Source organism: Lipomyces tetrasporus (genome assembly GCF_029532465.1).
Source record: "Lipomyces tetrasporus strain NRRL Y-64009 chromosome Unknown POJ06scaffold_1, whole genome shotgun sequence".
In the NCBI taxonomy this organism is placed as follows: domain Eukaryota; kingdom Fungi; phylum Ascomycota; class Lipomycetes; order Lipomycetales; family Lipomycetaceae; genus Lipomyces; species Lipomyces tetrasporus.
In genome coordinates this window covers 1,500,244-1,526,986 of record NW_026611596.1, presented here as the reverse complement: position 1 = coordinate 1,526,986, position 26,743 = coordinate 1,500,244, and the positions used below count along the sequence as shown (strand labels likewise).

At 48.6% G+C, this 26,743-nt stretch overlaps 12 protein-coding genes across 12 annotated transcripts; 4 read left to right on the top strand and 8 right to left on the bottom strand.

The window, feature by feature from the left end:
* Nucleotides 1–38: 38 nt before the first annotated feature.
* POJ06DRAFT_293663 (copper amine oxidase) lies at nt 39–2,261 on the bottom strand (the record flags this gene model as incomplete). Its single annotated transcript, XM_056190443.1, has 2 exons — nt 330–2,261; nt 39–279 (listed from the first exon to the last, which is right to left on the bottom strand). Exons 1-2 carry the CDS (start codon nt 2,228–2,230, stop codon nt 39–41), a joined length of 2,142 nt encoding a protein of 713 aa, XP_056047409.1. The 5' UTR covers nt 2,231–2,261.
* An 876-nt stretch (nt 2,262–3,137) lies between these two features.
* POJ06DRAFT_9937 (uncharacterized protein) lies at nt 3,138–6,630 on the bottom strand. The gene is made up of 4 exons (XM_056191888.1): nt 6,313–6,630; nt 5,038–6,251; nt 4,665–4,985; nt 3,138–4,603 (listed from the first exon to the last, which is right to left on the bottom strand). The coding sequence occupies exons 1-4, from the start codon at nt 6,507–6,509 to the stop codon at nt 3,579–3,581; spliced, it is 2,757 nt and encodes a 918-aa protein (XP_056047408.1). The 5' UTR covers nt 6,510–6,630; the 3' UTR covers nt 3,138–3,578.
* Nucleotides 6,631–6,995: 365 nt separating this feature from the next.
* POJ06DRAFT_9967 (uncharacterized protein) lies at nt 6,996–7,732 on the top strand. The gene is made up of 3 exons (XM_056191895.1): nt 6,996–7,061; nt 7,115–7,497; nt 7,547–7,732. Exons 2-3 carry the CDS (start codon nt 7,139–7,141, stop codon nt 7,605–7,607), a joined length of 420 nt encoding a protein of 139 aa, XP_056047407.1. The 5' UTR covers nt 6,996–7,061; nt 7,115–7,138; the 3' UTR covers nt 7,608–7,732.
* Nucleotides 7,680–10,141, bottom strand: POJ06DRAFT_9934 (uncharacterized protein). Its single transcript, XM_056191887.1, has 2 exons — nt 9,857–10,141; nt 7,680–9,805 (listed from the first exon to the last, which is right to left on the bottom strand). Exons 1-2 carry the CDS (start codon nt 10,027–10,029, stop codon nt 7,858–7,860), a joined length of 2,121 nt encoding a protein of 706 aa, XP_056047406.1. The 5' UTR covers nt 10,030–10,141; the 3' UTR covers nt 7,680–7,857.
* A 545-nt stretch (nt 10,142–10,686) lies between these two features.
* On the bottom strand, nt 10,687–12,290 carry POJ06DRAFT_243228 (branched-chain alpha-ketoacid dehydrogenase). Its single transcript, XM_056186332.1, has one exon. It carries the CDS (start codon nt 12,190–12,192, stop codon nt 10,843–10,845), a length of 1,350 nt encoding a protein of 449 aa, XP_056047405.1. The 5' UTR covers nt 12,193–12,290; the 3' UTR covers nt 10,687–10,842.
* Nucleotides 12,291–12,365: 75 nt separating this feature from the next.
* Nucleotides 12,366–13,851, bottom strand: POJ06DRAFT_243226 (DNA/pantothenate metabolism flavoprotein). The gene is made up of 3 exons (XM_056186331.1): nt 13,471–13,851; nt 13,187–13,409; nt 12,366–13,140 (listed from the first exon to the last, which is right to left on the bottom strand). Exons 1-3 carry the CDS (start codon nt 13,687–13,689, stop codon nt 12,545–12,547), a joined length of 1,038 nt encoding a protein of 345 aa, XP_056047404.1. The 5' UTR covers nt 13,690–13,851; the 3' UTR covers nt 12,366–12,544.
* Nucleotides 13,852–13,884: 33 nt separating this feature from the next.
* Nucleotides 13,885–14,965, top strand: POJ06DRAFT_243222 (Oxo-4-hydroxy-4-carboxy-5-ureidoimidazoline decarboxylase). Its single transcript, XM_056186330.1, has 2 exons — nt 13,885–14,468; nt 14,517–14,965. Exons 1-2 carry the CDS (start codon nt 13,983–13,985, stop codon nt 14,577–14,579), a joined length of 549 nt encoding a protein of 182 aa, XP_056047403.1. The 5' UTR covers nt 13,885–13,982; the 3' UTR covers nt 14,580–14,965.
* A 120-nt stretch (nt 14,966–15,085) lies between these two features.
* POJ06DRAFT_272603 (uncharacterized protein) lies at nt 15,086–17,781 on the top strand. Its single transcript, XM_056189568.1, has 2 exons — nt 15,086–15,258; nt 15,388–17,781. Exon 2 carries the CDS (start codon nt 15,393–15,395, stop codon nt 17,337–17,339), a length of 1,947 nt encoding a protein of 648 aa, XP_056047402.1. The 5' UTR covers nt 15,086–15,258; nt 15,388–15,392; the 3' UTR covers nt 17,340–17,781.
* POJ06DRAFT_243219 (major facilitator superfamily domain-containing protein) lies at nt 17,782–20,314 on the bottom strand. The gene is made up of 3 exons (XM_056186329.1): nt 19,852–20,314; nt 19,294–19,798; nt 17,782–19,227 (listed from the first exon to the last, which is right to left on the bottom strand). The coding sequence occupies exons 1-3, from the start codon at nt 19,950–19,952 to the stop codon at nt 18,022–18,024; spliced, it is 1,812 nt and encodes a 603-aa protein (XP_056047401.1). The 5' UTR covers nt 19,953–20,314; the 3' UTR covers nt 17,782–18,021.
* A 438-nt stretch (nt 20,315–20,752) lies between these two features.
* On the bottom strand, nt 20,753–23,746 carry POJ06DRAFT_243214 (temperature dependent protein affecting M2 dsRNA replication-domain-containing protein). The gene is made up of 6 exons (XM_056186328.1): nt 23,584–23,746; nt 23,072–23,446; nt 22,211–23,010; nt 21,928–22,149; nt 21,625–21,871; nt 20,753–21,567 (listed from the first exon to the last, which is right to left on the bottom strand). Exons 1-6 carry the CDS (start codon nt 23,588–23,590, stop codon nt 21,032–21,034), a joined length of 2,187 nt encoding a protein of 728 aa, XP_056047400.1. The 5' UTR covers nt 23,591–23,746; the 3' UTR covers nt 20,753–21,031.
* Nucleotides 23,747–24,097: 351 nt separating this feature from the next.
* Nucleotides 24,098–25,751, top strand: POJ06DRAFT_9852 (uncharacterized protein). The gene is made up of 5 exons (XM_056191862.1): nt 24,098–24,345; nt 24,428–24,580; nt 24,639–24,800; nt 24,856–24,972; nt 25,029–25,751. Exons 1-5 carry the CDS (start codon nt 24,181–24,183, stop codon nt 25,530–25,532), a joined length of 1,101 nt encoding a protein of 366 aa, XP_056047399.1. The 5' UTR covers nt 24,098–24,180; the 3' UTR covers nt 25,533–25,751.
* Nucleotides 25,751–26,737, bottom strand: POJ06DRAFT_9862 (uncharacterized protein). The gene is made up of 2 exons (XM_056191868.1): nt 26,333–26,737; nt 25,751–26,274 (listed from the first exon to the last, which is right to left on the bottom strand). The coding sequence occupies exons 1-2, from the start codon at nt 26,553–26,555 to the stop codon at nt 25,970–25,972; spliced, it is 528 nt and encodes a 175-aa protein (XP_056047398.1). The 5' UTR covers nt 26,556–26,737; the 3' UTR covers nt 25,751–25,969.
* Between the last annotated feature and the right edge of the window lie 6 nt (nt 26,738–26,743).

The window sequence follows — 26,743 nt, the reverse complement described above, 5'->3', positions numbered from 1 at the left end:
CATCCATATACACCCAGCTATAGATTGATCAGGGGCCGTTACTTGCACTCGCAGCTAGATCCACAAGTACCGCTGCAGTCGCTGCCACATTTGCAGGCCGAGCCTGCCGTCTCAGAGAATGCAAGGCGCGAAGCCTTGTCTGTCAGGGACTCGACAGCGGTGACCCCGGCCGCGCGAGCACCAGAGGTGGTCATGATGTAAGAAGGTGGAACATCGAGGGCTGGGTTCTGAAGGAAGAAGTTACGTGGTCGGAGAAGAAGTGTCATGGGCTCAGCAGGCCTGCGAATACATTAGCGCGAGTAAACAGATAGAGAGCTAGCATAGCGTACATGATGGGGAAGTCCTCTGGAGCAGGGAAGTGAGTGATGCCGAAAGTGTGCCACAAGACAATATCGGTGTTCTCGATATTCGCAGAGCCGTCCCCGATCCACTCAGGGAGTCCTCGAGAAGGCTCGCCAGATGTCTGCGGGACATAGACACCGGCCGGGTAGAATTGACGGTCGACATAAGGAGTGACGTGGATAGTGTGACGAGCAAACGCCGCACGCTTCCAGACCAGGGAGCCCTCCTTAGGCAAGAGCGGAGTAGCCTCACGCGACACCAGCTTGTACGAGGCCGGCTTGCCAGAGTAAGGGTGCTTCTTATTCGGGTTGATCATATCCCAAGTACGGCTAGTAGTTCCATCGTAATCGGTGACGGCTTCGCCGGTTGTCTTAAAGACGGTGGCCTTGGGGAAGAATGCGTTGCCGTAGTAATTCTCCTTGGACCCAACTGGGTTAGGATCACGCACGGCATCGACCATCTGGACAGAGTTCTCGACGCCGTCAATCATAGGATTGATGCGGAGAGAGAACAAATGCTGGTGGTTGTGAGCATTAACGCCAGGATAGACTCGGGTGCCGAAACCTCTGGTGTCTTCGTCATCGTTCATGATGTAGGTGTTCAGGATACCCGTGAGTTTTATCTCGAGCTGGATCGTGCCGTCCATGTGGAAAATCCAGTAGACCATGTACTCGTAGTTAGCAGCAGTGAAGATCTGGGAAACAACAAGCTTGACGCCACGGGCGAGGATGCTAGTAGTATAGTTGTCACGGAAATCTGAATGCTTGAACAGAACACCGTCGTCCTCCTCATGGATGCAAATCGCATTCTTGATGAGAATTGGCTCACCAGCACGATCGGGAAACGCGGCATCGAGGTAATGTATGACGCCCTTGCAGTCGCAGCCAAGTGCAAGCGAGTTGGTCATGTAGCCACCACCGTACTCGCCAAGGTCGAATGCATGCTTGCGTTGGTGAGGGTGGTCAGGATTTCCATAAGGGACAACCATCTCAGAGAGCGACATACGGTAAAAGAGAGGACGAACATTGCCGTGGTCGTTGTACGTGATGTTGTTGAGGACGATACCCTCGCGATAATTGAAACCAATATGGAACTTGAAGTTCTGCCATTCAATCTCACGGCCAGTCATATTGAAGGAGACGCCTTCTGGCTGGGTTACAACGATAGGCTTGACATTGTCACGGTAGCCGCCCAATTCTTCGACAGCCTTAGAGTGGAAATTGGCGTGCTTGCGCTTGCTGAGAGGGCGTCGGATGGGAGGAATGTCGATGGCAATAATTTCGCCGGTCTCGGTGTCGAAGATGGGGCAGAAATCGAGAGGGTGAGAGTACTGGGAGTCATCCTCATCGGATCGGTAGAACATGATGGCCTGCTGAAGTCTACGCTCGGTGCCGAATCGCTCGTCAAAGCCAATAGTCCAGGGGTCGCAGTAGACCTTGTGCATCTCATCAGCGGGGACGCCAGAGATGACACACTGCTCAATGACTTTTGGATCCTTTCGGATGACCAGCTCGACCTTGATCAAATCTTCGGTAGTAAGGATTGGCTGGACACCCTGGATCAGCTTCCAGGAGCTAACTTTTCCGGCGGTCAAGTCAACGATGCCCTCCCAGACGCCAGAGACACCAGCCTCGAGCGCAACGATGTCGACCTCACGTGCGGGTTTGGCAACTTTCTCCGGATCGGCCTGCCAGGCAAGGAATTCTGCCTTGCGGGGATCAGCGAGCGAGACGACATTGAAAGCGAGTGCCTTGTCGGCGTAAGCGGCCTTGACGATAGCAGTGGCCGCCTTGATCTCCGCAGCGGACAGAGGATCGAGCGGATGGGCCGCGGCAGGCGTCGCGGAGGCGCGAGTGTGCGAAGAGATCTGTGAGAGACGTTCCAACATGTCTGCGGTGAGAAATTGCGCCGGGCTGTGACGAGGAGGATGCGTGTAGAGGTGGAGAGGAAGGTTAGATATAGGCAGGGCCCAACTGCCGGACTGCGCTAGTTCCGTTTAGGCAGTCGATTCCGGGAGAATGGGGTAACTGCATAAACGTGCTGCATATATGGGTTCAGGTGCACAGACTCGAGTGCACAGCCATGTGTCGTTGCTCCCAACGGGAGTCGTGAGCTGTACCGGCAGAAGCAGCCTTATCGCAGTTTCAGTATTATTATCACTACAATCTGCACCGGAACACGCCCTCCGTAAGATCACATCACAATCTGTAGGAAACACTTCCTTTGTGTCCACACAAGCGACTGAGTGACCGCCTCCGTCTGTCTGCTGTTGCTGGATTGTGTCAATTGTCACTTGCCGTGACGACGTGATTGAGTCATCGTTCAGTCGTCATGTGTGCCGATCGCGGCCCAACAGGAACCGCGTATTATAGCAATATACGGCAATCCTGCTCCATTATTATTCAGGTGAACGTTTTTGGGACGTAATGCTTAGCATGCACGCAAAGTTCTCAAAATAGATAAGTTTCACGATTACACGACCCACGCTGCAGGCGAGGGTCGGAAACATAAGGCTCTTGTCTGTGACGGTCCGGCCGGGCTTTGGTCTCGAGCCGGGGTTCGCAATTACAGACGCCACATCCTGCGTTCTCGTGTAAATTTCATCAGGTGGCACCTTGCAAACGACTCCAAAAGTGTAGACTCGCAAGACAAGTTGAGGTCTTGAGGAAGACGAAAGCATCGTTTGATTCCACTACGAATCTTCGGCATGGATAAAACAGTGAATCTGACTGGCATGGAGTAACCAAATACTATCAGATTGACGATACGATCTCGTCGACCGCCACTTAAAATGACTGCCACCTAATTAGGCAGTAATTCCCCGACTGAGCCTATAGTGTTTGTCCTTTACCAACCGCATCTCCAGCAACAGCGATGCATTAAAAACCTTATATCATATGGGCCTCAGATTGGCCGTTCCGGATATTCCTTCGCTGACATCTTCAAAGGGTATCCTACCTATCAAACTCAGGGGCAAGCCGCTCGGGCCCCTGGAGCTAAATTACTGCGACGTGCAGCAACGCAATAATAATAACAGCTCCTCGCAATCAATTACCGCATATAACCGCCAGCATTTCGTTTCCGCCAGTTTTAGGAATAGTTGTCTGTATCTTGATTGCCGTCACATCTCGTCCGTCTGTAAGTTTCAAAAGACATAACCAAAACGTTACAAAGCATTACATGAACCATAATGGAAATGCAATCCTCGACAATACAACCCAATCGGTCTTACGTTCTTACCGCACACAATGCCATTCTGCAAACACACACCATGCCGAGCTCCTATCGGCCATGACCAGGCCCCTCCACACGCCAAGCTCGTTGCAGGAAACAACGCTCTCCCATGCCATCTGATGCATTCCGTAGTCAGGAATCTGATCCTTCGGCGTCAGTCGCGTAATTTTGCCCGACGGCGACTGCACCGCCAGTTTGGCCTGCTTCGTTGGCGAATACGTCGGCGCCTCGACATTATTTGGAAACTGCTTCATATCAAACGTATAGGCGTTCCCAAATAGCAAGTCCCGACACTGCGGCTTGACAACGTATAAATCGTACCGCAGAGCCTGCGGCGTAGGAATCCGCGCCACAAAATTGAACGGCTTGCTCGGCCCTGAATGCGACACTGGGAACGCGATTGCTAGATTATACGGGTTGTCCCTAACTGACTGCAACAACCCGCGCCGCCCAGCGTAGATCTTAAGCACGCCTGTGCTCTCTCCTTGGGGTAACACAGTCTTGACTCGGAACGTTCGGTGCCCGTGAATCCAGTATGGCTGTGATAGCACTGGGCATTTGAGAACTTCCCCAGATTCCATGAGATCACCATCCGCGTCTACGCAGTATCCCCGGACTTCGATTTCGGCAATACAGTCAACATCATTCGGAGCCTGGACGTCAATTTGAATTACATCTGCTCCTGACGTTCGTAACAGCGATGTGTCAAAATCCGAAAGGAACAGATTATACTTGAACATTGCTGGGCAAATCGACGGCAGATCAAGTAAAAACCTGTCAGCAAGATTGGGCACTATGTGCTGCTGTGTTCTATACCGCGGAATATGTGTGAATAGTAGTTCGCTAGGTCTGGCCAAAAAGTAAAAGTCTTCGGCGGCTGTTGATGGACAGTTGGTGTACAGTGATCGGCGCGGATGCGTGGGACTGGCAAGCGACGCATCGATCAATCGCCACTCTCCGTCGACTACAACCGCGTTCCATGCATGATTCACTCGTGACATTTGACTGTCGACCGTCTCACCCGGTGCTATTGTCATTAGTGTTTTGTTTTATACATCGTCATGATATCGTCATCATGAATATCTCACCTCGTAAGTATCCCTTGACAACTTCGCATGATATTTGAAGCAAATTGCACATTGACTTGACACAATTTGCAAGCTCGTCCGAACTAGCCTTCTTGGACCGGAATATTCGTGTCGTATCGTAAATAGGCTCGTCATACTCGTCCAGTGGCGGCGCCTGTTGCCAGATGATGCGTTCCGTGCAGAATATGAATATGGCCCTTAGCCGCTGAAGATCAGACTTGTATGGTCTGCATAGAACTGTTAATGTGAATGACGATAGAGTGGCAAGAGACGGAATTGATAAAGCACGAACTGCCTTGTCGAGCGTAGAAAAGTTGAATTCTAGTCTCATTAGCGGAAATTGTTTAAAATGGAACCACAAGAACCACCCTACTTGATATATCCATCCCATTCTCGACTAGCTGGCCGTCAGCACCTTCATCACCTTCAACTTGTCTCTCTATTACGTCTAAGGGGTTAAGCACTGAGAGCCCCTCGAGCTCCTGTCTTCGTCGACGTTCGGCCCTTTCGTTCTGACTCATAGAATGCGCGCGGTGCATGTCGGTCTGGACCTGAATCCACTGCGTCGACTGTGAGTCCCGTGGCATCCCTGATTCCTTAGGGACATTAGATATGCCAGTTGAATTGTATGATGTTACGCTACTGTGCGCGCGCGCATGAGCCTCGGAGTTATTGGATGATCCAAAAGACGTGGCGGACTTGCCACTGGAAGAGCCGTTGCTCAAAGTTTTGATCTTGCTGAAAAATCCCGACCTCTTAAGCTTGAGGGCCGAAAAGCTGGACTTTTTCTGCAGCGCCTGATAACCTGTTCTGATCGCAGGCGGCAATGTAACCGGTATTTCACTATACGTCTGAAGATTGTCATTGTTAGACACCCTACTCATTGCCCTTCGTCTCGCAAGACTCCCTGCCGAGGTAGCACTGATGTCACTGATCATAGTTGGAGCTGTACTGTTACTTGACGCTGACCAAACGCTATTAGAAGCTGTAGAAGCTGTTTTGGTTGTATTTGTCCGAGAGAGTGACTTGATTCTCAGAAGGCTTCGCCGACGATGGAACGCGGCTTCAGGCTGGGCGCTAACAGTGCTGTACAAATCTGCATCATCGTCTTGATACCGTCTCCCGATCCCCAGACTGCTCTTCGGCCGTGTCAATGTAAGCTTACGGGCAAACCCTATGGCTTTTCTGTTCAAATTCGGTGACGATGGTTCTTCAGACCCACGAGCACGGTCTGCCATCTGTGTTGCCGGTCTGCGGCCTGATCCTAGTATGTTTGGTGATCCTGTATCATACAATTTCTTCATAACGTCGTCCATAACGGTCCTCGACGGTGTCTGTGAACGTTTTACCGGTGAGTTCTCCTCCTCGGCTCGGTACATTGACATACTCGACTTTGCCCGATATAACACCGTGTGGGGTGGCGGCAACGGCGGGAGTGCAGTGTCTTCGACCTCTTCGTTCTCAAATGACAAGTCGTTATCGTCCCCGGAAAAATATATATTACTCTTGTAGATTGCGGAGAGGACGCTATTTCTCGATGTAGATCGTATTGCAAATTCAGGTTCCGGCGATTTCGTCGGTGAATCCCTACAAATCAACCTCATTGGTAACTCTTCTCGTAAGATCAAACACAAGCCATGCAACATACATCACGCTGACAAAATTGGATGGGAAATTGCCCGCAACCTTGTTCCGTTGCAATCGTCCAAACCACCATTTCCCATCGCCGGAATGGAGACATTCAATTATGTCGCCTTCGACAAAGCCCAAGTCGTCCTTTTCTTCCCCAGACCACGAGTACAGCGCCTTGCAGAAGCAAGGAAATTTAGTAGGCAATGCGGCCATAGTGTGTTGATGGAATCTGAGGGATAGGTGCAATTATTGTGAGTAACCGACGTGGACGTTGAAGGGTTTGGAAATCGCGTTGGGTCAAACTTTTTCGTGCAGATTCAGAATTTAAGTCGCTCGAGAATTCATCACCATTTGAAAATATCTTCCTCAGAAGTGCCGATGCCCGCTAATCGTTTCCTCGCGGATGCTGCAGTCCAAGACGGGGGATGCACGTGCGTGACGATAAAAACGCGCCGTCAAATGAGGTTTGGTGTCGCGAGAATGATGTTAGCGTTTACTCTTGCAGCGCTGGCACATGCCGGTGTCGTGTTTATGTTATGTCGAGCCGCATATGTCTGTTCTACGCGCGCGCTCGGTCTCCACAGCAACATTTGTTCGCGCGCAACTAACTGACCAAAGCGCTGGCCCGGCTGATCCCGCATATCTTTCGTCAACGAGAATACTTATATTCCGTCAAAATCTTACTTATTTTACTTTGCATAGATAGACAGCAAACATGCATTGTAAAGTTTAAGAATTTAAGATGGCTTGTACTTCTGTCTTCTGGTTAGTGTAATTTAAGTTTTGATCTCCGTTCTCCGCAAAGGTGCCGATAACAGAATGGATCCAGCTATGGTACATTAATGTCGCCTAAAGTCCTCGCCCGCGTACTCTACAACAATTTTGACTTTCCCACAGAATCGTCAATATTACTCCATCCAGCTGTTCTAGAGAATTACGTCAGGTCTGGACTCATCGACGAGTCGTACCCTGCTTTAGTGCCCTCTTCGGATTCGTGTTCAGTGACGGGCATCGTGGTACGGAACGTGTCGCAGCAGCAAGTCGATCGCCTAGACGAATTTGAGGGCGATGAATACGAAAGGAGGACGGTCGTGGTCCACGATTTGGAAAACGGAGAGGACATAGAGGCGCAATGTTACATATGGGTTGATGATCTGAAACGATTGACAGGTGTGGATTGGGATTTTGAAGAATTCCTGCAGTAAGTGAGTCGAATGATTGGTCGGACCGTCGGGTGCTAACCGATGTAGAAATCGGTTTAAGGATTGGATAGAAAAGGAAATGAAGGCGATAGAAAGTTGTATACCTTAGACATTAGAGTGAACTGCATATGAAACGTGCGCTTTTCATGGATCAGTAATAGCTTTGACTATCTCAAACACCATTCATAAAAGACAAATCATCGCTTGTCATAATCAACCAGGAAACCAGACCAGTGCAAATTATAACTATACAGACATTCAGAGTCAACTCCTAAAAGTAAACGTGAACCCACCAAGAACACCATATTTAATCGTCATTAAGAGGCAAGCAGCATGATGCTCTTACCCCCGTTCGAGGTTTAATGAGCATTATTTACAAGAAAAACTTCCCCATTTGACACCTCCTTAGTTTCTACCTCGATTACAGCGAGGGCAGCAGCTGACTCCTCCAAATCCTTGACAGTATCAGTCTCAGTATTCTCCGCAGTTGCCGCCTTGATATTACCACCACGCTCGGCTGAACGTCCTCCGCGATTGCTACTGTGCCAATTCCGGCCCCTTCTTGATCCATAGTTCCCAGATCTCTGATATCTCTTGCCAGAATATGAACTTGGTGCAGGTTCAGTATTGATCGTGGTTGCTTTAACCAATGAAGATTCCAACGCACGAACTGTATTCCCATCTTTTCGAGATTCCAACGGAATTGAATAGCTTTTTGGACTGCGAGTTTTTGTAGGCGACTCCGCATCTCGTGGCACAGCTGGACCTCCTGTACTAGAGTATGAAGATGAAGGCGACACATTGGTGCCCTTGGTGTTTTCTTTCTTCTTATCAGCGTTATGAAGTCCTCCGACGCCAAGTTCATTCGCGTCAGGTCCATATAACGGTGATGTTTCTGCAGTTTCTGTTTTCTGAACCGAACGTACACTGTCAGTAGGCGTGACTGTGCTGGAGGACGACGCGGATGAACTCCCATGCTGCGGAGACTTTGTTGAACCCCTCACAGGACTACCATGCTCATTAGGTGGATAGAAAATCTGACGGAGTCGTTGCGACCGATCGTCTTTTCTTTCCGCAAAGCTGACAAAGATGCGTTTCTTGCCGATCAGTTTACCGTCCATTGCTTCTTTGGCTTTCAACGCATCGTCTGGAGATCTGAAGGCCACGAAACCAAAATTTCTGGACACTGAAGTGTTGGGATATGTGGCCAGGTGAGCTGAGAAAATCTCGCCAAATGACACAAAAAGACCTTTTAGCTGTTCCGTAGTTATAATGACAGTATCATCTAGATTCTTGACAAAAAGGTTGCACGGATCAATTGGCTTCAGTACGTCCGGAATAGTCTTCTCCACGACTTTGACAGGGGAAACTTGTCTACCATATGCTCTATGTGTTTGGATAATAGGGCGACCGTCGCTATCTGCATCAAATGTAAGAGAACGCGCACGAGGAGCAGGGCGAGAAGGCCGATAGTTCACGGTGCCGACGACTGAGTGACGGGCGTCAGAACGGCGACTATCCGGTGAACCAATGTCGCTGGCGTCAGAAGTTGGCGAGCTTGGTATCGAAGCTATCTCAGGTTCTGTGTCAGTGTCATCGTCAGCGTCATCATGCCGGACTGGTCGAGCGTCCCTGGCAGATGGCGTCCGCTGCCGAACAGAGTACGACTGGTACTGAGAATATCCAGTATACGTTGGGTATTCGCCTCCAGCATAGTAATACTCCTGAGGACTTGCGTAGCATGGATAGTAATCACCTGTAGCAGGATTCCAGTAAACCGGGAATGGCATAGCATATTGTGGGGCGTAGTTCGGCATGGGCATAGTTGCATACCGTGGATACATTACCGCCTGAGGAGCAGATCCAGGCTCCGGTTGGGCCCAGTACATTAGAGGCACAGCCGCGGGTTGCGAAGTCCCAAAAGGCCGGTAACTGATTTCGAGAGTGTATCCTCGCACATCCACTCCATGCAAGCCTTCAAGGGCTTGCTTAGCGAAAGCAGAAGTGGTCATCAACACATCGCCGTATCGCCTCCCATATTCATCCATTTGGTCGTGAATGACTAGACTCGTAACAGCGCCAAACCTAGAGAATAACCGGAACAGATCTTCGGGGTACATATCAAGGGGAATATTAGCGACAACGAGAAGTCGGGATGGCTCCGGCCCGTATGAGCGATCACTTTGGATTGATTGAATTGAGACTGCGCGAGCCTCACGCGCATAAGGACTGGGCGCCGGCGTAGGCTTGTTGTTGGGTGACCCACGTAGAGTATTTCCTCCTGAGTTGTTGCGAGGTCGGACAGTACTGTAATCGTTAAAAATGATTGCCAGCCCAAGCCACACAACCTGCACTTACATTCTTCGTCCAGCAAGCATTGTACCGTCGCGCCCGGAGATAGCCATGAATGCGGACCCTGTGTCAGTAAAGCGTACGAAAGCGTAATAACTAGGTCCTTCAGTTTCTGAGCTCGAGCTATTTGCACGGCGCCGGAAGATGCTCTCTATATGACCTACGAGACTGTTAACCATGTCGACCCACGCGGCAAACTAAATCCTACCATAGCTTGAGAAGACATCAAACAAATCCTTTTCGGAGACTGAGGGAGACAAATGGCCAACATAAATCACATCTGTCAGTTCTGGTTGCATGTGTCGGGACGTATCCATAGATGGGCCAGTTCTCGAAGTTCCCTGGAAACGCAGAGTGGGAGATTCGGATCCGGCACGAACATATTCGGTTGGCGTTCGTGGTTGCTCATTTTTATCTCCCCATCTAGGAAGAAACGACGGTCTATTAAATGACCTCGTCTTCCTGGTTGTGGAGCCGTATTGGTGCCGAGAATAAGTGGTCGACATTCTCGGTTGATGGGGTTGAAGAACAAATGAATGTTCCTGTTGAGTGCTCATGATGCGAATGAATAATAGACAAATCGGCCTCGAGATGCTTGAGCGATTCAGAAGAGCAGTATAGCTAGTAGCAAGCAACGTCTCGCTAGAAATATTTGTGGTCGTTGCCAACCGGACGACTTAGACGTAGTTTGTTTACGCTTATCTACTGGGCGCGTTCACAACGTGTCAGGGGCCAAAAAGCTACGCAGCGCTCTGAGTGGGAACAAGCACAATAAATGCTTCCCGGTACTTATGACCAGCACTGCAGTTTTACAATCTTTTTTAGTCACAAAATTATAGTGAAATAAATCGTTAATTGGTTTCATTGCTTATTAGTTAATAGTTATTATTACAGTTATGTTGGAATGTGAAAATGTATTCAAACGTTCGAATCATGAAAACACTATCTTCTAAAACACTCTGCCAGATCCACCTGCATTCGCACGCAACGCCTCAAATATTGTTCTCTTGTACAAATCGGCTCTCATTGCCTAACTTCGATATATGCAAAAACACGTCACATCCGAATCCATCTATCGACTTCACTGCGATTTTTCCGCCCCAAAACTCTGCGTAGATTTTGCTCATCGGGAGCCCCATTCCGAGTCTCAAGGTAGGCGACCGAGTTGTCAAGCTCGCAAGACTGCTGATTGGTTTCTTCTGCCCCGTAGCGTGGCCGACAGATGCTTCGAGTTCTTCGACGATCGCCTCTAATGCTGGGACTTGTTCAAAATTGTGGTGCCGGATCATACTTCTTGGGCCCTTGACGAAGCTCCAAAGGTATGGTATGATCTCTGGAGGGATGCCGCCTGCCTGGTCCGAAAACCGGAAAATTACATGCTGAGGCGCATCACTTATCGTGACCAATACCGGCGCGGGAAGGATTCGCATTGCTTGGTAGCGCTCGAGCGAGGCTTCAAAAGTGTTACGTAGGATCTCACCGACGATGTAACGTAGATGGCTAGCGACGTACGCGAATTTGGTGCTGACGTCGCCTTCGAAAACAAGCTCTGGAATCAATATATCTTCATAGGAAGACTGGGTGAGGCTCCGAGCAAGAGCATCGCATTGGCGTACGACATCTGCAGCACTACACTGGAAAAATACCTGTCCGACTTGGTCCGATGGCTTAAAATTTGGATCCTTGAGGAATGCGTCGGTCAAAGCGATGTGCTGCTCTGTGAGGACACGTCTGGATATTCTACTCCGCAGCATCGACTCCATAAAGCTGTCCATTCTCTTTGAGTCAATCAGGTCTGAACACTCAATCACGCCCATAACAAGGTGCGGGATCACAGCCGTATGGTGCGTCAATAGCTCCCTAAGAACATCACAAAAGAGATCATTATCTTCGAGCGTTTTGATGACTGGGAAACGTCGAATTGTGTTAAATGAATGATAGTATAACTCATAAACGCTGGATATATGATTGTTCCGCACAACTGAATACGGCAGACTTTGCATGTCGTGAATGCGGTGGGCCATTCGGGTTGGCAATTCCTGTCGAACAAAATTGGCCGATTGGATAATCTTCTCGTTCGTGAGCTTCAACCCGAAGAACGCCAGTTGCCGCAAAGACACAGGCCTTGCTGAGCGTGCCGCATATTCGAGTAGTGTTTCATTTTGGTAGAAATGTCGCGATGAAACTGTCGACGGAGGCATGTCAGAGTTGAACCTCTCGCCCACAGACGCCCGGCCATGGCAGTATTCGAGCGAACGAGGCCGTCTGGCTCGGTAGGGCAACAGCGGGAGACTTCTGCATGTTCTACATTGGTCGTAGAGAAAAGTACTCCTACTTCTCATCGCTGTGCGGTCTAATGGTATGAATATTGCTGTATGAGGATCGAGTTCTTGGTATGACACACGTGAAAGTGATTGAGTAAGTTGCTTGCGGGATAGGGTTGTCACTAGGCAGAATGACTATGATACTTCCAGAAAGCAGTGACACACGGTTATACGCCTGGAGGCTGACAATATTGTGATCGTATAAGTATAGCCCATATCTTACGCAATACATATAGTTACCGTAACTGCCAAAGGTTTTATCATGCTGTTTCAGTTTACTGATTATAACGATTATAACGGATCTCCAACAGATTTGTTTATCTATACCCTCATATGAATGCAATATTTACCAAACCATGCCAAAAACCAATCACACACTACCACCCGATTCTCTTATCCAGGCACTGTGACGCTCCAATACAGCAGGGATGATCAGACTTTCAATATCAATCCCAGCCGCCTCCTGCTTCGGAGTAAGACGGATCCACAGTACCGGCGCGTTGGGTTCGACAAATACCACTTCCCTCTTGCGCGTCTGCAGTAAGTTTCCGATGACAAGCTGGTGTGAGTACCGCTCGAGCGCCTGTTTGGCCTTCGAGAGCAGTATGGACGAGTCTGTCTCAAGCTTGAACGAAATAATCATCGCCCCTGGTGCCCATTTGTCCACCAGCCGATTAAGGAACTTCGGAACGGGGTCGAGGTTCATGACAAGCTTGTTGCCGCCTGCCTTGGACTGGATTTTGTGCTCGGGAATTCTATGAAGTGGGACGAAGAAATCCGACACCGCTGCTGCTAAATAGAACAGCGCCCGAGACTTGAGTGGTTGCAGCGCGACGCTTAATGCCCGGAGCGTGTGAAGGTATTGGTTGATGGTGGTGAACGGGAGGAGAAGAAGGAGGTTCTTTTCTTTTGCGGTTTGATACTTTCGTAAAACTGAGAGCATTTCTTCCTGGTACTTCGGATCCACTAGACCATGTCAGTCTTGAGACAGGTCACTCATAAGTGTACTTACCCAAGACCTTGCCATCCTTTTCGTCCATAAAGTCCAAGAAACAATTTGTTGAGTGCGAATAGTGTCTCGAGTAAGGCAGCAAGCTGAACTGCCGATGCAAGAATATCACAGCATAGCCATTCTCCAGAAAATATTCAGCTGACGTAGCACCACGAGTACCAGCCGAGAAATTGTCAATAAATCGTACGGTTTGGTTCTCGAGAGGAACGGTGGTTCCGCCGGACTACAAGCAACGAGTAACGTCAGCAAACTCTGCTGGACCCCAGCTACCACAAAAAGCTCACCGTTACCAAAACCACTCGGTCATTTTTATGAAAACTGACAAACTCCTGAGCGCCACGGATCATGTCTTCGAGATACTCCGGAGGCTCATTGTTATCGAAGTAATTGTGTTCGTCTATTTCGATAGCCGGTGGAAACAGCGGAATTGTGCGATCAATGGCATTTTCTCGCTCGCCAGTCGAGAGTCGCCGAGTCGGAGGCGACTTGATATGCGAATCCATTGCTACCGACAGATCCTCTTGGGCTATGACGATTGCCGATAAGATCGTGTGTTGTAGCAGTTGCGTTGTGGTAAGCAGGGCACAAGGATTAGCCTATGACCAACCCGCGCCGAGGTCGCCGTGTTCATGCGGCTCTGGCGGCTTCAACCGAAGCCTCGGCGTTCTCCAGACTGACTCCAGATAGTCTATTTGGCTTCCTCAGCTGCCGGATGAGAATATTAATTCAATGTCGATCTCTATCTCAAAACATGTTTGTTCTTGTTACTTAACCGCTCCATCGGATATTATACGCCATGACTGACGCTGACTACAAACTGCCAGGACCAAGTGCGTTTCCGTCGCTCTCGGAGGAAGAACGGACCACAGTTATCAGGCACCTCTTTGAAAGATCTCCCACGCTTGAGTCTCTGATTCTCCCTGAGTTTTCTACAGTGATATCCTACGGCGAGCTCATTGCTCATTCGAGAGCGCTTCTACTGAACCTCGCTTCTGAATCACGGAGTGATCAGGAGAAGCGTAATGTGTTGCTTGAAATCCTCGCTGCTCATCCGCGTCTCGGCGCTGGCAAGATCGACTCGGCCCATTCTGTCGCCGAGCAGGCCAGTCTTCAGGGAGAGGCAGAGACTCTGGCTGCGTTGAACAAGGAATATGAAGAGCAATTCCCGGGACTGCGATATGTCGTGTTTGTTAACGGCCGCACTAGAGACGTGATCATGGCCAACATGCGGGAACGGATACGGCGCGGACAGTATGAGCTTGAGAAGATTGAAGGTGCGAATGTAAGTTATCTATTGTCCAATGCATCAAAGCAGACTAACCAGGTGCAGGCCATGTGCGACATTGCCATCGATAGAGCGAGGAAGCTGGGGGCGGACTTCGAGCACAGCTGAAGTTGCGTTGACTGGGTGTTATCTGATAGGATCTTTGGGCATGGCTTGCGGAGAACGCACAAGAGAGTGGGACATAATATACGGTGGATAATGTGACGATTGTTTGAATTATAGTAGGGCAAACTCCGAGTTTATCGGCTATTTGATTGTGGTGTCGCTCGGTAGGCATATACGAGTAGCCAAGCACGAGCGCGACATGAGCATGCCTGCGTGTTGGGCCTACCGGATCCCATGCGAAATCAACGAAGCGGTCACCAGTACGATTATCTCACATTACGTACGTAAGACGTAGATTTGTGGACACTTGCATTTGATAGATTTCAATTGCAGTCTTGCTTGACATTATTCGGGGGCTCACGCGACCTGCCTGGCGTGGAATCGTAGAACCATCCAAAAGTGAATGAGGGTCTTGTACTGCTTACCAAATGTGGCAGGGGTTAGGGCTGCACCAAATGGTGTCCAATCGCTGACAAAACGACGAGTTGCCACAATAATAATTGTGTGCCGCCTGATGTACTCAACATCACCGCCGCTCCTCAATTTGCTTAACCCGTTAGTTCACAGTCAACATCGCCCGTTTACCCACCCGACACTCTTGTATTCTCTGTTTCTCCCGCCTAGTCTTCCATCAATCTCTGTCCTCCCCTTCGCCATCTATCTGTGCGCCTTCAGGTTCACGGTAAGTTCCTTATTCTTATTTTGCAGATTTTCCCTTTTGTCGCAAGCTCCACAGCCGTGCCACATCCCAGCTGTAATTCTAGTTTCACAAAGTCCCGTTTGTTGGTTCTTGTGTGCTAATAAGTGCTAGTGGAAATGCGAGATGTCAACTTCTTTTCCGTCCTTAACAACAAGGCGACGGCGAACATGACGCCAACCCTCTACGACCGACGCGCACTCGACTGCCCCTTCGATCGTCCACTAGTCAACTCACTCAGTAGTCTGTGCGTGCTTGTGTCGTCCTCGCAACTCATCCGCGAATCACTAGCGACGGATGGCGGAATCGATAGACTAATTGCAATACTAAAGTCTTGCGAGGGCATGCATTCCAGGGATTTGTTGACTTCATGGAAGTGGTCGCTCGCCTTGCAGTGCTTGTCGTCGGTCGGCGTACGTGGATCTGAGGCGGTTCGTCGGAGGGTGGTCGAGGCCGATATAGTCCCCGTCCTGGCTACAGTGCTAGATAACTTTCTGGAGGCAGTGGAAAAGGTCCGGATGTATCACGACTTCTTTGTCAATCACCCTTCGTCACAAAGCCAAACAGCCGCCCCCGACGCTCGAAATCCTATTTTGCCGCTCATTGCCCCTTCGGCTCCAATAGTTCCTAGACAGCGACAAATAACACAAGATAATGATAGCGAGCAAGAACAATCAGAACCAAGACCGACCCAGCGGCAGACAGCTGATGGGCCAATGTTTGACTCTGGTATTGATGTGAATGCGGCTGATATGTTTGTTACCATGATGGGTGCCGCTGTGGCCACAACCGAGCAACAGCAGCGGCAAGTGGCGAGACATGAAGATGGATTGGTTCAAGTTTCTCGAGAAGTCGGAACAGAAGTGCCGCCGACCGCTGATGCCACCGACGCTAACAACGCATACATAAGCCGGCTACATCAGCACATGTACCATCACCATCGCCATCATCACCGCCATCATCATTCTCATTCGCATTCGCATTCGCATTCGCATGCGCATTCCCATACTCAATCTAGACATCCATCCCCTGCTACCTCTACCATTGCAGGCCCTAACGCTGTCACAGCCACAGAGCCAGCTCGTCCTGGTAGTTCTTCCGCGATTGTCCCATCAGACGTCGCCGACACGGCAACAGCTATGGACATCGATGACGTGTCCCATGGTATTATGGCGTCCTCAGAGTCGTCGCAGGTTGCTACTGATGCGGACGACATTCATAATTCGTCTTCCGACGATGTTCAATATTCAGAGACATCAAGTTATACGGCTGATATTGCGCCTCGGATTATCGATATGGACTATGCTGTTGAATCGACTGCGTCGTCTGTGTTTGACGTTACACAGGGTTCTGCGGATTCAGAGCCGGTGACTTCGAATGATGGCCTGTCTGCCCCATCGGTTCGCACGCAGCTGAGTCCATTGTTTGGAGCCGCATCGACGCCAACCGCACCGGTTGCACAGGCCGAACCATCGCCGGTTCAACCGGCCCCGCAAACTGAATCAGTCACAGGCGTTTCACCGGCATCGCTGTCTATTCCAGCATTTCTTGGAGCTCAAGATAATCTCCCTCGGGAGGACGATGTCCTCATGTCACTACAGCTTCTAGCATATGTTTCGAAATACGTGTGTCTTAGGCCATATTTTCAGAATACGCATATAGTGCCCCGTTTGTCAACTAGAGCGGATGTTCGATCTCACATCTCTTCGGCGCCGTCAAATGCTGGCTTAGACAATCCGTCTCTGGTCCCGGAAGACGAGTCTCTCATTGCTGACGAATACAAGCTGCCGACATTGAATCTTTTCCAGCTCGTGGAACGATTCACCACCCGCATGTTTGTTGGCGATTTGCACTATTGGGCATCGGTTATTATGCGAAATTCGTGCCGCAAAGATGAATCCCGTGGCGGCGTCCGCCAGTGCGGTTATTTCGAATGCGGCACGTGGGAAGAATATCCGAAACAGTTTGCAAAATGCCGAAGGTGTCGTCGAACAAAGTACTGCAGCAAGACCTGCCAATCAAAGGCGTGGTTCTTTCATCGGCATTGGTGCGTTCCACCAGAATAGAAGGTGTTAAGAAGGCGCATGCTAGATTGGAACGAGCAATACTTGTTGGCCGTCTAAGGATAGTAAGAATAATACATGGCCTTGGGTTTGGAGTTTACGACGTGCATTGGGAAATTTTGTTGTTACTACTGCATCTTGTTATTCTATTCATTGTTTCTTGGTGGTGGTGGTGGTGTGTTGTGTGGTTGTTGTCCAGCTGATTATTTGGGACGGATGAGAGTTAAACGTCATTTTGCTTTTGTGACTGGTTTTTATCATTGCATCATTTGTTTGTAAGTGGTTCTTTGTGTTCAGTTATGATGTCGTTTGTGTTGCACCGTTCGCCATTCATTGCCTTGTATTTGTTTTGCAACGCTTCAAGCTTTGTTATATTGAAATATTGTTGAAGAGGCGAGAGGTGAGCCAGAAGATACAAGTAGAGGGTTGAAGTGTTGAAGTGTTAATATATTGTAACTAATACTATTCTAAATCGCAGATTGTGGAATTAAACTCGACGGGCCACCATCTGTAGTTGCATTGATTACTAAACAAGTGACAGCCACTGCACACGAACCCATATCCATAGATGAGTCTAGACAAACCCGCAACACTCCAAACTCCGTATGCTTTCAATTCTAAGAACCACAGCTTATTCTAATTGTGCTGCGCATAGTTACACGATCATGCAGCTCTGTGTCGTACCTCATTCAGAACCACGTTCGCCGTCATGATCGTCGCCATCAACATCCTCACCGCCGTCCTCCATCAGCCCACCAGTAATATTCCTTTTAATGAAAAACGTTGCCGCGAAAATCGTTCCGAAGCTACTCAAAAACGCGACAAAAATTGCTTTTGGGAACCACCCTACCGTCGCACTGTAGATCGAGAGATAGATCGTCGGCGCCACGACTCGGGCGATTGAGTGCATGAGCGCGACAGCGCCGAGAATCATGCCTGTGTTTTGCCGGGGTACGTGCTTCGAGATGGCGGCTTCCATGGTGGGAGCCAGTGCTCCCGACAACGCCCCCGTAGCGCCGCACACAAGGAAGAGTGCTGGTTCGTTGGTGAGCATGAAGCCTGCGTAGGCTAGTAGAGCAATGCCAGCCGAACCGCGGATTAGCATAATGTCTGTATCCGTTGCTCCAAAGATTTTGTTCTCGGGCAAGTACGTGCCGCTCCTCCTTCGATAACCGTCAACGTAAGCTTTGAGTGCTCGCAAAATATTTGGCAGAAGGATAAACAGCAGCACAATACGTGTAAAACCGACGGTCGTGATGTAATACCCGGTTTCCACAGACGTCCAGTGAAACATGAACTCAGCATACATTAGACCCGCCATGATCTCTCCCATGGTGTTTCCAACACATAAAGCGTCCATAATAGCAAGAATCACCATATTTCGCTTGATCACAAGTTTGGTGCCGTCGTTTGGCCAGAAGGCACCGAGAGGTCTCAGAAAGTTGATGCGCCTGACAAAAGTGCGGAATGTGAGAGGTCGGACGGCTATGTGCTGGGCAAGGCGTTGTTGCTGGCGATAAGCTGATCGTGCCTGCAACATGCGTGCCTGGGATAAGGATTCGGGAATCACGAATACAACAAGTAAAAAGAATACAATTTGTAAGAGTAGTCCAACATAGAAGAATGTTAGCGCATTCCCTGTGCGACTGACCATGAAACTGGCGATTGTGGGACCGATTGCCATGCCGCCAAACAAAACTCCGTGAAAGAGACCGAATGCTGCGGCACGTTTGTTTCCAGGTGCCGTACAATCGGTCGCATACGAATGACACATGGCAACAACAAGAATGTACGAGCCAGTCCCTCCGTCAAAGAAAGCAGCGAGAAAATAAAGATTGTAGGACTTTAAGTTGGACCATCTAGCAGCTATGATGATAGTGAGATCCGCGAGCTAGATGACATTCGGCGTGAGTACTCAAAACATTCAGCAGTAAGACGGAGAAAAGCCGGCACGTACAAATGGTCCAAGTACTCCTATCATTAGTACAGGTCGCCGTCCGATTCTGTCGGATAGAGCGCCTAACGAAGCTGATGTGAACGTTCCCAACAAGCCTGTTAAAAGGCCAACCCACATAGTGACAGTTGATGCCGTTGCGTGAACTTTGGCAACTTGACAGATCTCGTCAACGTCACCGTCGAATGCCCTCACCACATCACTCCCCGCCAGGCGTTCAGCCCATAGAGCTACAGCGGGTTCAAGCATACCCTGTTGCTTCGCATAGTACTCGCGGCAAACAAGTGTCAGGATAATGTTGATCTTCGGAGCGAGATTACCACCAAAGGCAATGGTAAAAAGAGTGAATGGAACAAGCAAATGATAAATGGTGGGGCTGTTCCAAACTGATTTGCTTGCAGTATCAACAAGAGGAACCTGCGGCCCATCTGGGTCGTCTGTGTATGGCTGGATAGTGATTGTGGATGAGCCACTTTCGGCAACGACCGCAGCTTTGTCTTCAGCTGGTCTAACTAACAAGTTAGGTTATAAGAACAGAGCTTGCGTGGGAATGGTCCATACCTCTGGTGAAACTGTGCATCTGCTAGCAGCTCCTGCTCGGTATCGAGCAACATGACCGACTCCTCTTCGATGAGCACGGCTGCATTATCACCTGCCGACATCTTTCATAGCAATTTCTAGTGTAATCAGACGAGTACAGGGCAAATTGCGTTATTATGCTCTAAGTAGAGCAAAGTAGCTCTTAGGATATGGTCTCTAAATGGCCCGATTAAAGTCGCCGAAGCTACGTTGCCCGCATATCAATATTTATAGAATACTAATGGCTTGCATGGGGACGCCGCAAATAGGGCAAGACCCGTTAATTCCGCAATTGCCTCGCAGCGGTACACGAGCGATGTCAGGAAGCAGGCAGCGTGCAGCGCGCAGCGCGCAGAAGAAAGCAGGAATGGGGGGTCTAGACAGACGAATCTTTGGCGACATCTGTTTGTGTGGTTCGGGTTCGAGGCGAGTGCTTATCGCGAAGGCGCGCAAACTCGTGGCCCGACACAGACCACCCAGGAACTGCCGATCGACAACAAAATGTAATAACTTTTTTTAGTTATCATTGGCAATTTATTACGTACAAAAAATGACATATTTAACTACAACACTTAAAACTTACAATTGCCGCCACTGAGCATGCAGGATGTCTCGCGACCTAACGTGGGAACAGGAATAGGATTTTTAATGCCGTCGCCGAGGACGCACGGGGCATCTGAAGCACGAGTTGGTTCGGCGATTCCGACACCATTCGCTTCGCTCTCGCTCGACTCCGCGTGGGAACGAGTTTTCGCCGATCTCCGAAAGTCCGGGGTTTCGGTCATTGACGCATAGTCGGGGTAGCATTGAGAGGAGCACTTGATGCGTATAGATATAATCTTGGATGGAGTCTGGCCAGGTCAAATTATGGTAGTAGGTTCCACTTAATTTCTGAGCAGTGATATTCCATCTATCTTATCTGATTAGGGTTGTGCCAGATGGCGGTGTTACAGAGCATAGCCAAAAAGCCTGACGACGATGTATCCATAAAACAGTCATCCAAAGGATGCACAACTGGCTGTCGGTGACAACTAAATATGTAAGAGCAAATAGAGATGCATTCGTTGACCAGAATAACTATATATACACAGCGGACGCTATATGGCAAATTGAACTGTACAGCACATCTCGACTCCACGCTCTTGCAAACTTATCCCCGTTTTTACCTGCGCTGTTGAACCCACGCGTCCGCGTCAGTAAAAGCAGTCGCCTCCGCGTTAGTCATCGCACCTTCTTTAGCAGCAACCTTCACCGCTTCTACAACAGTATCCCACAGTCTGAAACCCCGCTCAATGTCCCCAACGACATCTAGTGCATGTGCAAATAGCTTCTTCAATTCCTCTTTCATTTTCTCACGCTCGGAACTGTCAGTAGGCTCTGGCTTGCCGCATAGTTCATCGAGATATGTCTTCATTGCAATGCCCAGTCCACTGTTGGGGCCTGACATAAACGGCAAGCTGATACCAAGCTTGGCCCAGCCAGCATTGTCTTCGGCCAGTCGGTTGGCATCCGAGTTCGCGAGAAGTGAGAAAACCGTAGTTTCAATCAGAGTGCGAGCGATTTGGCTGTACTTCGCAATAAACGAGTTGAACGACAGCAGGTTTCGGCTCAATGGACCAGAGAATCCGATAGGCATGTGATTGATGGGCAAAAGCGACGCAACTCGAGCAATGAGGAGTATATGTGCTTTTTCAACATCTACAATAGTGTCAGCTAGTCTAGATCAAGGATGTGAGAGTAACGTATTCAACGTACCGGTTCCTCTGATTGGGAGCCCCGTATATGACGGTGTGTATGCCTTCGCAGTAAGAGCCTTGAATCGGATGAGCTCCAGAGCTACGATCAACGGTTCGGCGAACAGGTCTTCCGTTCGCGACGCCGTGAGAGCAGTGACAAGAGCTTTACCCCAAGGAGTCAAAATATGCTGAGGGGTTACAAATGACCGCAACTGAAGGAATCGCCAATACGTATTTGCTAATATCTCTTTCGAGGTTTCAAGCAACTTTGTTCCAATTGTCAGTTGAGAGGCTCAGAAGTATATCGATCATTAACACTTACGTGGCTCGGCGTCTTTGGAGTTATAGTTGATGCGGCGAATTTCTCATCATCAAGAGACACAACTGCAAATTCCAGATTCACGTCTTTCTGATTTAACTCCGCCAGCTTTGGATCTAACACATTCGAATGCACGTTCCATGAATTCACAGTTTCGTATGTTGTAGGTGTGAGTCTGTGCGGAATTTCATGCTCATTATTGCGATCATACCAATAAACAATGTGCTAAATTGGGGATATATATCAGCTATCTGCCCAACAGGCTTCCAGTTGAATTAGTGCATACCACTCTCTTGGCTTGATAGAATCGATGTAGAGGCTGAGTAAGCAAGCTTAAGGATTGCGATCGCATGCTCTCAAGGTCTGAAAGGAATCGGCGATATTCCAAGCTTTCTCCGCCATCTAATGGCACAACCTCAATCAATTTGCCCGACGTAAGAGCATTGAGAATCTCTGGGCCCACAATTCCCTTTGTTAGGTAAAAATACAACTCAGGCGGTAGTCGCTGTGTGATAAAATCATGTATATCGTTGGGTGCATTCTCAGTAACTATCGGCTCGAGGCCTCCTTTGTCTGTATAAATGACATGGTACTTGATCGCACAATAAGCGCGACGATAGGTGTCGACGTAGTTGCTCTCTTTCACCAATGGGTTCTCCTCGTACGCCATCACCGCCCCATATCCACTGACAAAGTTTCGTATCAAGTCCCTCGCCGAGCGCACAGCCATCGTACCTGTCAAGTGAGGTTGATCTATCAATGGGAAAGGACTAGAAAATTCGAGACCGCAAAGGACAGCCAGATCAAGCAGTTGCTCGCTGCCGAGACCACCCAGTTCAGCAAGCAGATTTCGCTTATTGATCCAAAGGAGTCCACCGCCGGCAAAATCAATCGAAGTGATAACACGTTCGACGTCGTATAACAAAACTTCGGTAGGTCCATATATCGCATCGATAAATTTCTTTTCATGCTTTAGAAGATACACCAGCTGAGCCCATGAGTTGTAGGGAGCCACCATGTAATCAACGCCATTATCGTTCAATAATTTCATAGCATATCTGGAGACTTCGGACACCGGAATGGGCTCTGTCAAGCGGTTAGTCAAAAGTAGATCAAACCTCGCTTCTCAGTCAAGCTCGACTCATACCGATTTCATTGAAAATATTCACAGCAGTCTCGCCTTTTGCCTTATCGTATGCTTCCCAAGCGTCAGCTCTCTTTTGCTGTCTTACGTCCGGTCGTGCGAACGGTCTCTCGTTCTTATAGAGCTGGATTCCTTTAAACACGAATACAGGCTTGATCCCTGCCGCTCTCAGACCTTGCAAGAAGGTCTCAATGCATGATTTCAATGAAAATGGTAACCCGCCGAGGGCATGCAGTAATGGCTCCTTCTTTCCGGGCGGTGATAATTGCTGTAAAAAGAAATACTCGGCGTCAATGCCGAGTACCGTGACTTTCAGGATTGTTAGAGGAAGACCGCGCGCCTGTTTCCGGTCATGGATGAAGTTATTGAGTGCTTTGACTATATATGTTCTTAGCAATCATCTTCCTTCATGCCCCCACCAAAAATGCACTGTCCCATACGACCACTCGCAACTAATATGGCATATGGCACCAGTAGGAAAGCAGGGACAGAAACGCAGAAAATGAATCACGCACTTGTCATTTCGATCTACCCTATAGCTATGTCGACAGTATGCCGTTGTGTTTGAATCGGTATCACTACCCAGTCCAAATACTATCCGGACTTTCTAATACCCGACAATCTGCGGTAATTAGACGCGACGTGCGTGTCTTGACTACGTCCCTACGGAAAACGCGATCGATGGTGGGGTTCGGCTGCTGCGTTAGTTTCGCCGACTCGTCTGGCCGGGTAAATAGGCCAGAAGCTCACTGCATTTTTATAATTAACACTTAGACGTAACATGGATCTGGTAATTTCGATTTTAGTCCAGAACCATTACAGTCTTGCCTCCCCTGCGTCAAGCACAATTGGCCGCGCACTCTTCTTCCCGACAATTGCTGGTGCACGAAGTTCTGAGCATTTCAAAAAAGATCTTATTCTACCCGCGCAACGAACGTCGCCGTGATTTGAAAGGGCGCTTCTCAATTCTTTCGTACACGAGGTTTCATCAGCCTCTGCAATTCGTCGCTGTTCTGCACGCAATGACTAGTTTTGTCCGTCAGAGATTTCTTATAATATACAGACCATTTCAGTGAAAATTTGCTTTGTCCTGACTTTCTGTGTGCTGTAAAATGGATCTTTTGTCAAAGATTACGGTGCTGAAGGAGACGTCGGGGTTTGACTTCGACGCAGACTTGTTCGTTGGACTTCTTGCCTCGCTGGTCGGAAAACAACACGCGATTGTGACGGTTGATGGAGACATGTATCTGGACTTCGCTGAGAAAATGATTTTACTGGTATGTTGTCTATAACGAACGGGGTGGAATTCACTATAGCGTCATGCTACACCTAGTTTCATTGACTGACTGAGAAATACAGATCGCTTCCAATATTTTTGGGTTTACTACCACCTCTGTGGTGTGTGCGCCTGAAACTACGAGTGAGGAATTTGCGAATTCTATGCTCATCGCGTCCGAGTTCGCACCTGGTAGTTTTTCTCCCTTGCCATCACAGATGCACGACAATTCTGCTGTATGTGAATTTGGACGCGTTAGAATGCGCTAGAGCGGTCTAACCGAGATTTTGGCAGGAATACCCTTGGCATGGGATAAGAGCCGATACTGATCAACAACGTGGGATGCTCACGCAACAGCAGCGCGGATTAAGCAGCCGCGGTCAAAAGTTTCCGAATCTGGTCGTTATAAGAAACCTTGATCAGTCGAGCAATTACGTGCAAGCTCAATTGCTAGAGGCATGCATATTTAGTAGCTTCCATTCTAGAGTACTGAATCCTGACCTATAACCAGATCCTTAGGACAAAGAAGCTTGTAACTTCGAAGGGGTTGTTTATGACACCTCCGTCGTTTTTGGTGATTCCGTTACTATCCAAGGGCAACATGAGGCTGCATTTGTTTCCCTATCTTGTAAGTACTTACTTTGGTGTATAATTGATTGATGCTTGGAGTAACTGGATCTCTAGCTTGACCATTTCTTCATCAGTCATAACTATGAGCCTCTGAATGCGGATGAATCCAGTGCAAAGCCTGGCAAGTGGACTCCTCTTATTTCGTTGCCTCCTACGACATTACAATGCTTGTTTTCTGTGAAAGACATCGAATCCCTGTCCAGCATGGCGAACAGTGTGTGCATCAGCGCCGAAATGAAAAGGTATATGCATGACGTTATGGTGTTTTTGCGCATGCACCGAGCTATACGCGGAGGCATATCTGCGCGTGCATCCAAGGATTTTGAACTGCTCATTAGATGTCTGTGCCCGCTTCATGGTATAGGCTTCGCTACGCCGTCAATTGTTGTCATCGCTGCACGTAAGACGTATTCTCATAGGATTACCCTTGCGACGGCACAGGACGAACGCAGTGTTCTCTATGGTAGTGAGCCAGAGGCCTTGTCAAAATTTATCCAACACTGGACTCCGGACCTCGTGCTTGATGATGTCTTGGATACGGTACCTGCGCCGATGTAGATACTCATTTGGTGATATGGCGTGCAGCTGCGGAGTTTTGCTTATATTTTGTCGTTCGGCGGTGTTCGGGGTCCATGGAGTCTCGACCCTTGATCACTTCTCATTTTGAACCATTTGATGCGCTGAAGTTATTGCAAGATATTGAATGTCGAGTACATACTGGATATTGGAGGAGTTCATGGACTATCGAAAATGCATTCACGAAAGGCGTACTTGTTTGTTCATTTAGCTACATTTCCTCTTATGGGATGATTCTATGTATTTTACCAATATAGAGGAAGTTCGTCCCGGTCCAGTTAGAAGTAATAGCACTCATATTATAGAACGTTCGCGATCTCAAACTCCTATCATTGTGATAGTTCCGAATGTATGACAGATATACAAAGTGTTATATACAGAACAGAATTCTAGCAAACGCCTTTCATATGTACAGATTGTTACAATGCTACCACGCCCTCATCCTCATCGTTCGAAAACAATGGCTTTCGTCTCTGAGTCCGAGCTTTCCAGACATTTTCACTGCTACCACTTTTCAAGTCCTCGACCATCTTCCGTTTATAGAATTCATATATCTTCTTTCTCTTGTCTTCTTCGGAGTCAAGGCGTGTCCCTATGCAAAACTTGAACATAGCCCATCGGTCGTTGCAGTCTCTGATTGAACCGTATCGATATACATTACGAACTTGGCCGCCGATACTATAGCACTTTACCAGCTCGTCAAACTGCTGCGTACATGACATTTCTCTCTTGCAAACCCAGCCGTCAGCACTATCCGACGCCAATTGATATTAGCTGTCAACTTACGGGAAACACATCGGACGGATTCTCAAATATTTCTGGTTCCACGGACTCCTCCGCCGATGGCTTTTGAAATTGCGAAAAGAAAGACTTATTCTTGATTCTGTCTTCCAAGACCGGATCATTTTTGATTATTTCTTTTTGGCCGCTTCCTGCGTCCGCATTGCGGATCCACTCCGAAATCGTTTTGTCGAGGTCATCGTCCGATGATGAAGGGGAGGACATTCCAGTGACAATGAATTGAAGTCGTCACTAAATTCTTATGATAAATACTAATAGTCTATGATTTGGATAGATGAGAATCAATATTTGCTGTAAATTGAATATGTCCTTTGGGTGAACAGCCAACTTCTGGAAATTTGTCAGGGTAACGTCCCGTTTTGTCCATGAGCAAGCATAGACGGGAGTACACC

Bases quoted from the DNA above. Each gene is read 5' to 3' on its own strand.
- POJ06DRAFT_9937 (XM_056191888.1), bottom strand. From the start codon at position 6,509: ATGGCCGCATTGCCTACTAAATTTCCTTGCTTCTGCAAGGCGCTGTAC. The intron at 6,252-6,312 runs GTATGTTGCATG...GTTGATTTGTAG, and splicing joins TCCAATTTTGTCAGCGTGAT to GGATTCACCGACGAAATCGC. The intron at 4,986-5,037 runs GTAGGGTGGTTC...TAATGAGACTAG, and splicing joins GAATGGGATGGATATATCAA to AATTCAACTTTTCTACGCTC.
- POJ06DRAFT_9967 (XM_056191895.1), top strand. From the start codon at position 7,139: ATGTCGCCTAAAGTCCTCGCCCGCGTACTCTACAACAATTTTGACTTT. The intron at 7,498-7,546 runs GTAAGTGAGTCG...TAACCGATGTAG, and splicing joins GATTTTGAAGAATTCCTGCA to AAATCGGTTTAAGGATTGGA.
- POJ06DRAFT_9934 (XM_056191887.1), bottom strand. From the start codon at position 10,029: ATGGTTAACAGTCTCGTAGGTCATATAGAGAGCATCTTCCGGCGCCGT. The intron at 9,806-9,856 runs GTAAGTGCAGGT...TAACGATTACAG, and splicing joins ATGCTTGCTGGACGAAGAAT to TACTGTCCGACCTCGCAACA.
- POJ06DRAFT_243228 (XM_056186332.1), bottom strand. From the start codon at position 12,192: ATGAGAAGTAGGAGTACTTTTCTCTACGACCAATGTAGAACATGCAGA.
- POJ06DRAFT_243226 (XM_056186331.1), bottom strand. From the start codon at position 13,689: ATGGATTCGCATATCAAGTCGCCTCCGACTCGGCGACTCTCGACTGGC. The intron at 13,410-13,470 runs GTGAGCTTTTTG...CGTTGCTTGTAG, and splicing joins ACCGAGTGGTTTTGGTAACG to TCCGGCGGAACCACCGTTCC. The intron at 13,141-13,186 runs GTAAGTACACTT...GACATGGTCTAG, and splicing joins AAAGGATGGCAAGGTCTTGG to TGGATCCGAAGTACCAGGAA.
- POJ06DRAFT_243222 (XM_056186330.1), top strand. From the start codon at position 13,983: ATGACTGACGCTGACTACAAACTGCCAGGACCAAGTGCGTTTCCGTCG. The intron at 14,469-14,516 runs GTAAGTTATCTA...AACCAGGTGCAG, and splicing joins AGAAGATTGAAGGTGCGAAT to GCCATGTGCGACATTGCCAT.
- POJ06DRAFT_272603 (XM_056189568.1), top strand. From the start codon at position 15,393: ATGCGAGATGTCAACTTCTTTTCCGTCCTTAACAACAAGGCGACGGCG.
- POJ06DRAFT_243219 (XM_056186329.1), bottom strand. From the start codon at position 19,952: ATGTCGGCAGGTGATAATGCAGCCGTGCTCATCGAAGAGGAGTCGGTC. The intron at 19,799-19,851 runs GTATGGACCATT...CTTGTTAGTTAG, and splicing joins GATGCACAGTTTCACCAGAG to ACCAGCTGAAGACAAAGCTG. The intron at 19,228-19,293 runs GTACGTGCCGGC...AATGTCATCTAG, and splicing joins TAGGAGTACTTGGACCATTT to CTCGCGGATCTCACTATCAT.
- POJ06DRAFT_243214 (XM_056186328.1), bottom strand. The intron at 22,150-22,210 runs GTATGCACTAAT...TCCCCAATTTAG, and splicing joins TCTATCAAGCCAAGAGAGTG to CACATTGTTTATTGGTATGA. The intron at 21,568-21,624 runs GTACGTTGAATA...ACACTATTGTAG, and splicing joins GCTCCCAATCAGAGGAACCG to ATGTTGAAAAAGCACATATA.
- POJ06DRAFT_9852 (XM_056191862.1), top strand. From the start codon at position 24,181: ATGGATCTTTTGTCAAAGATTACGGTGCTGAAGGAGACGTCGGGGTTT. The intron at 24,801-24,855 runs GCATGCATATTT...ACCTATAACCAG, and splicing joins TGCAAGCTCAATTGCTAGAG to ATCCTTAGGACAAAGAAGCT. The intron at 24,973-25,028 runs GTAAGTACTTAC...CTGGATCTCTAG, and splicing joins TGCATTTGTTTCCCTATCTT to CTTGACCATTTCTTCATCAG.
- POJ06DRAFT_9862 (XM_056191868.1), bottom strand. From the start codon at position 26,555: ATGTCCTCCCCTTCATCATCGGACGATGACCTCGACAAAACGATTTCG. The intron at 26,275-26,332 runs GTTGACAGCTAA...TTTGCAAGAGAG, and splicing joins GTCCGATGTGTTTCCCGTAA to AAATGTCATGTACGCAGCAG.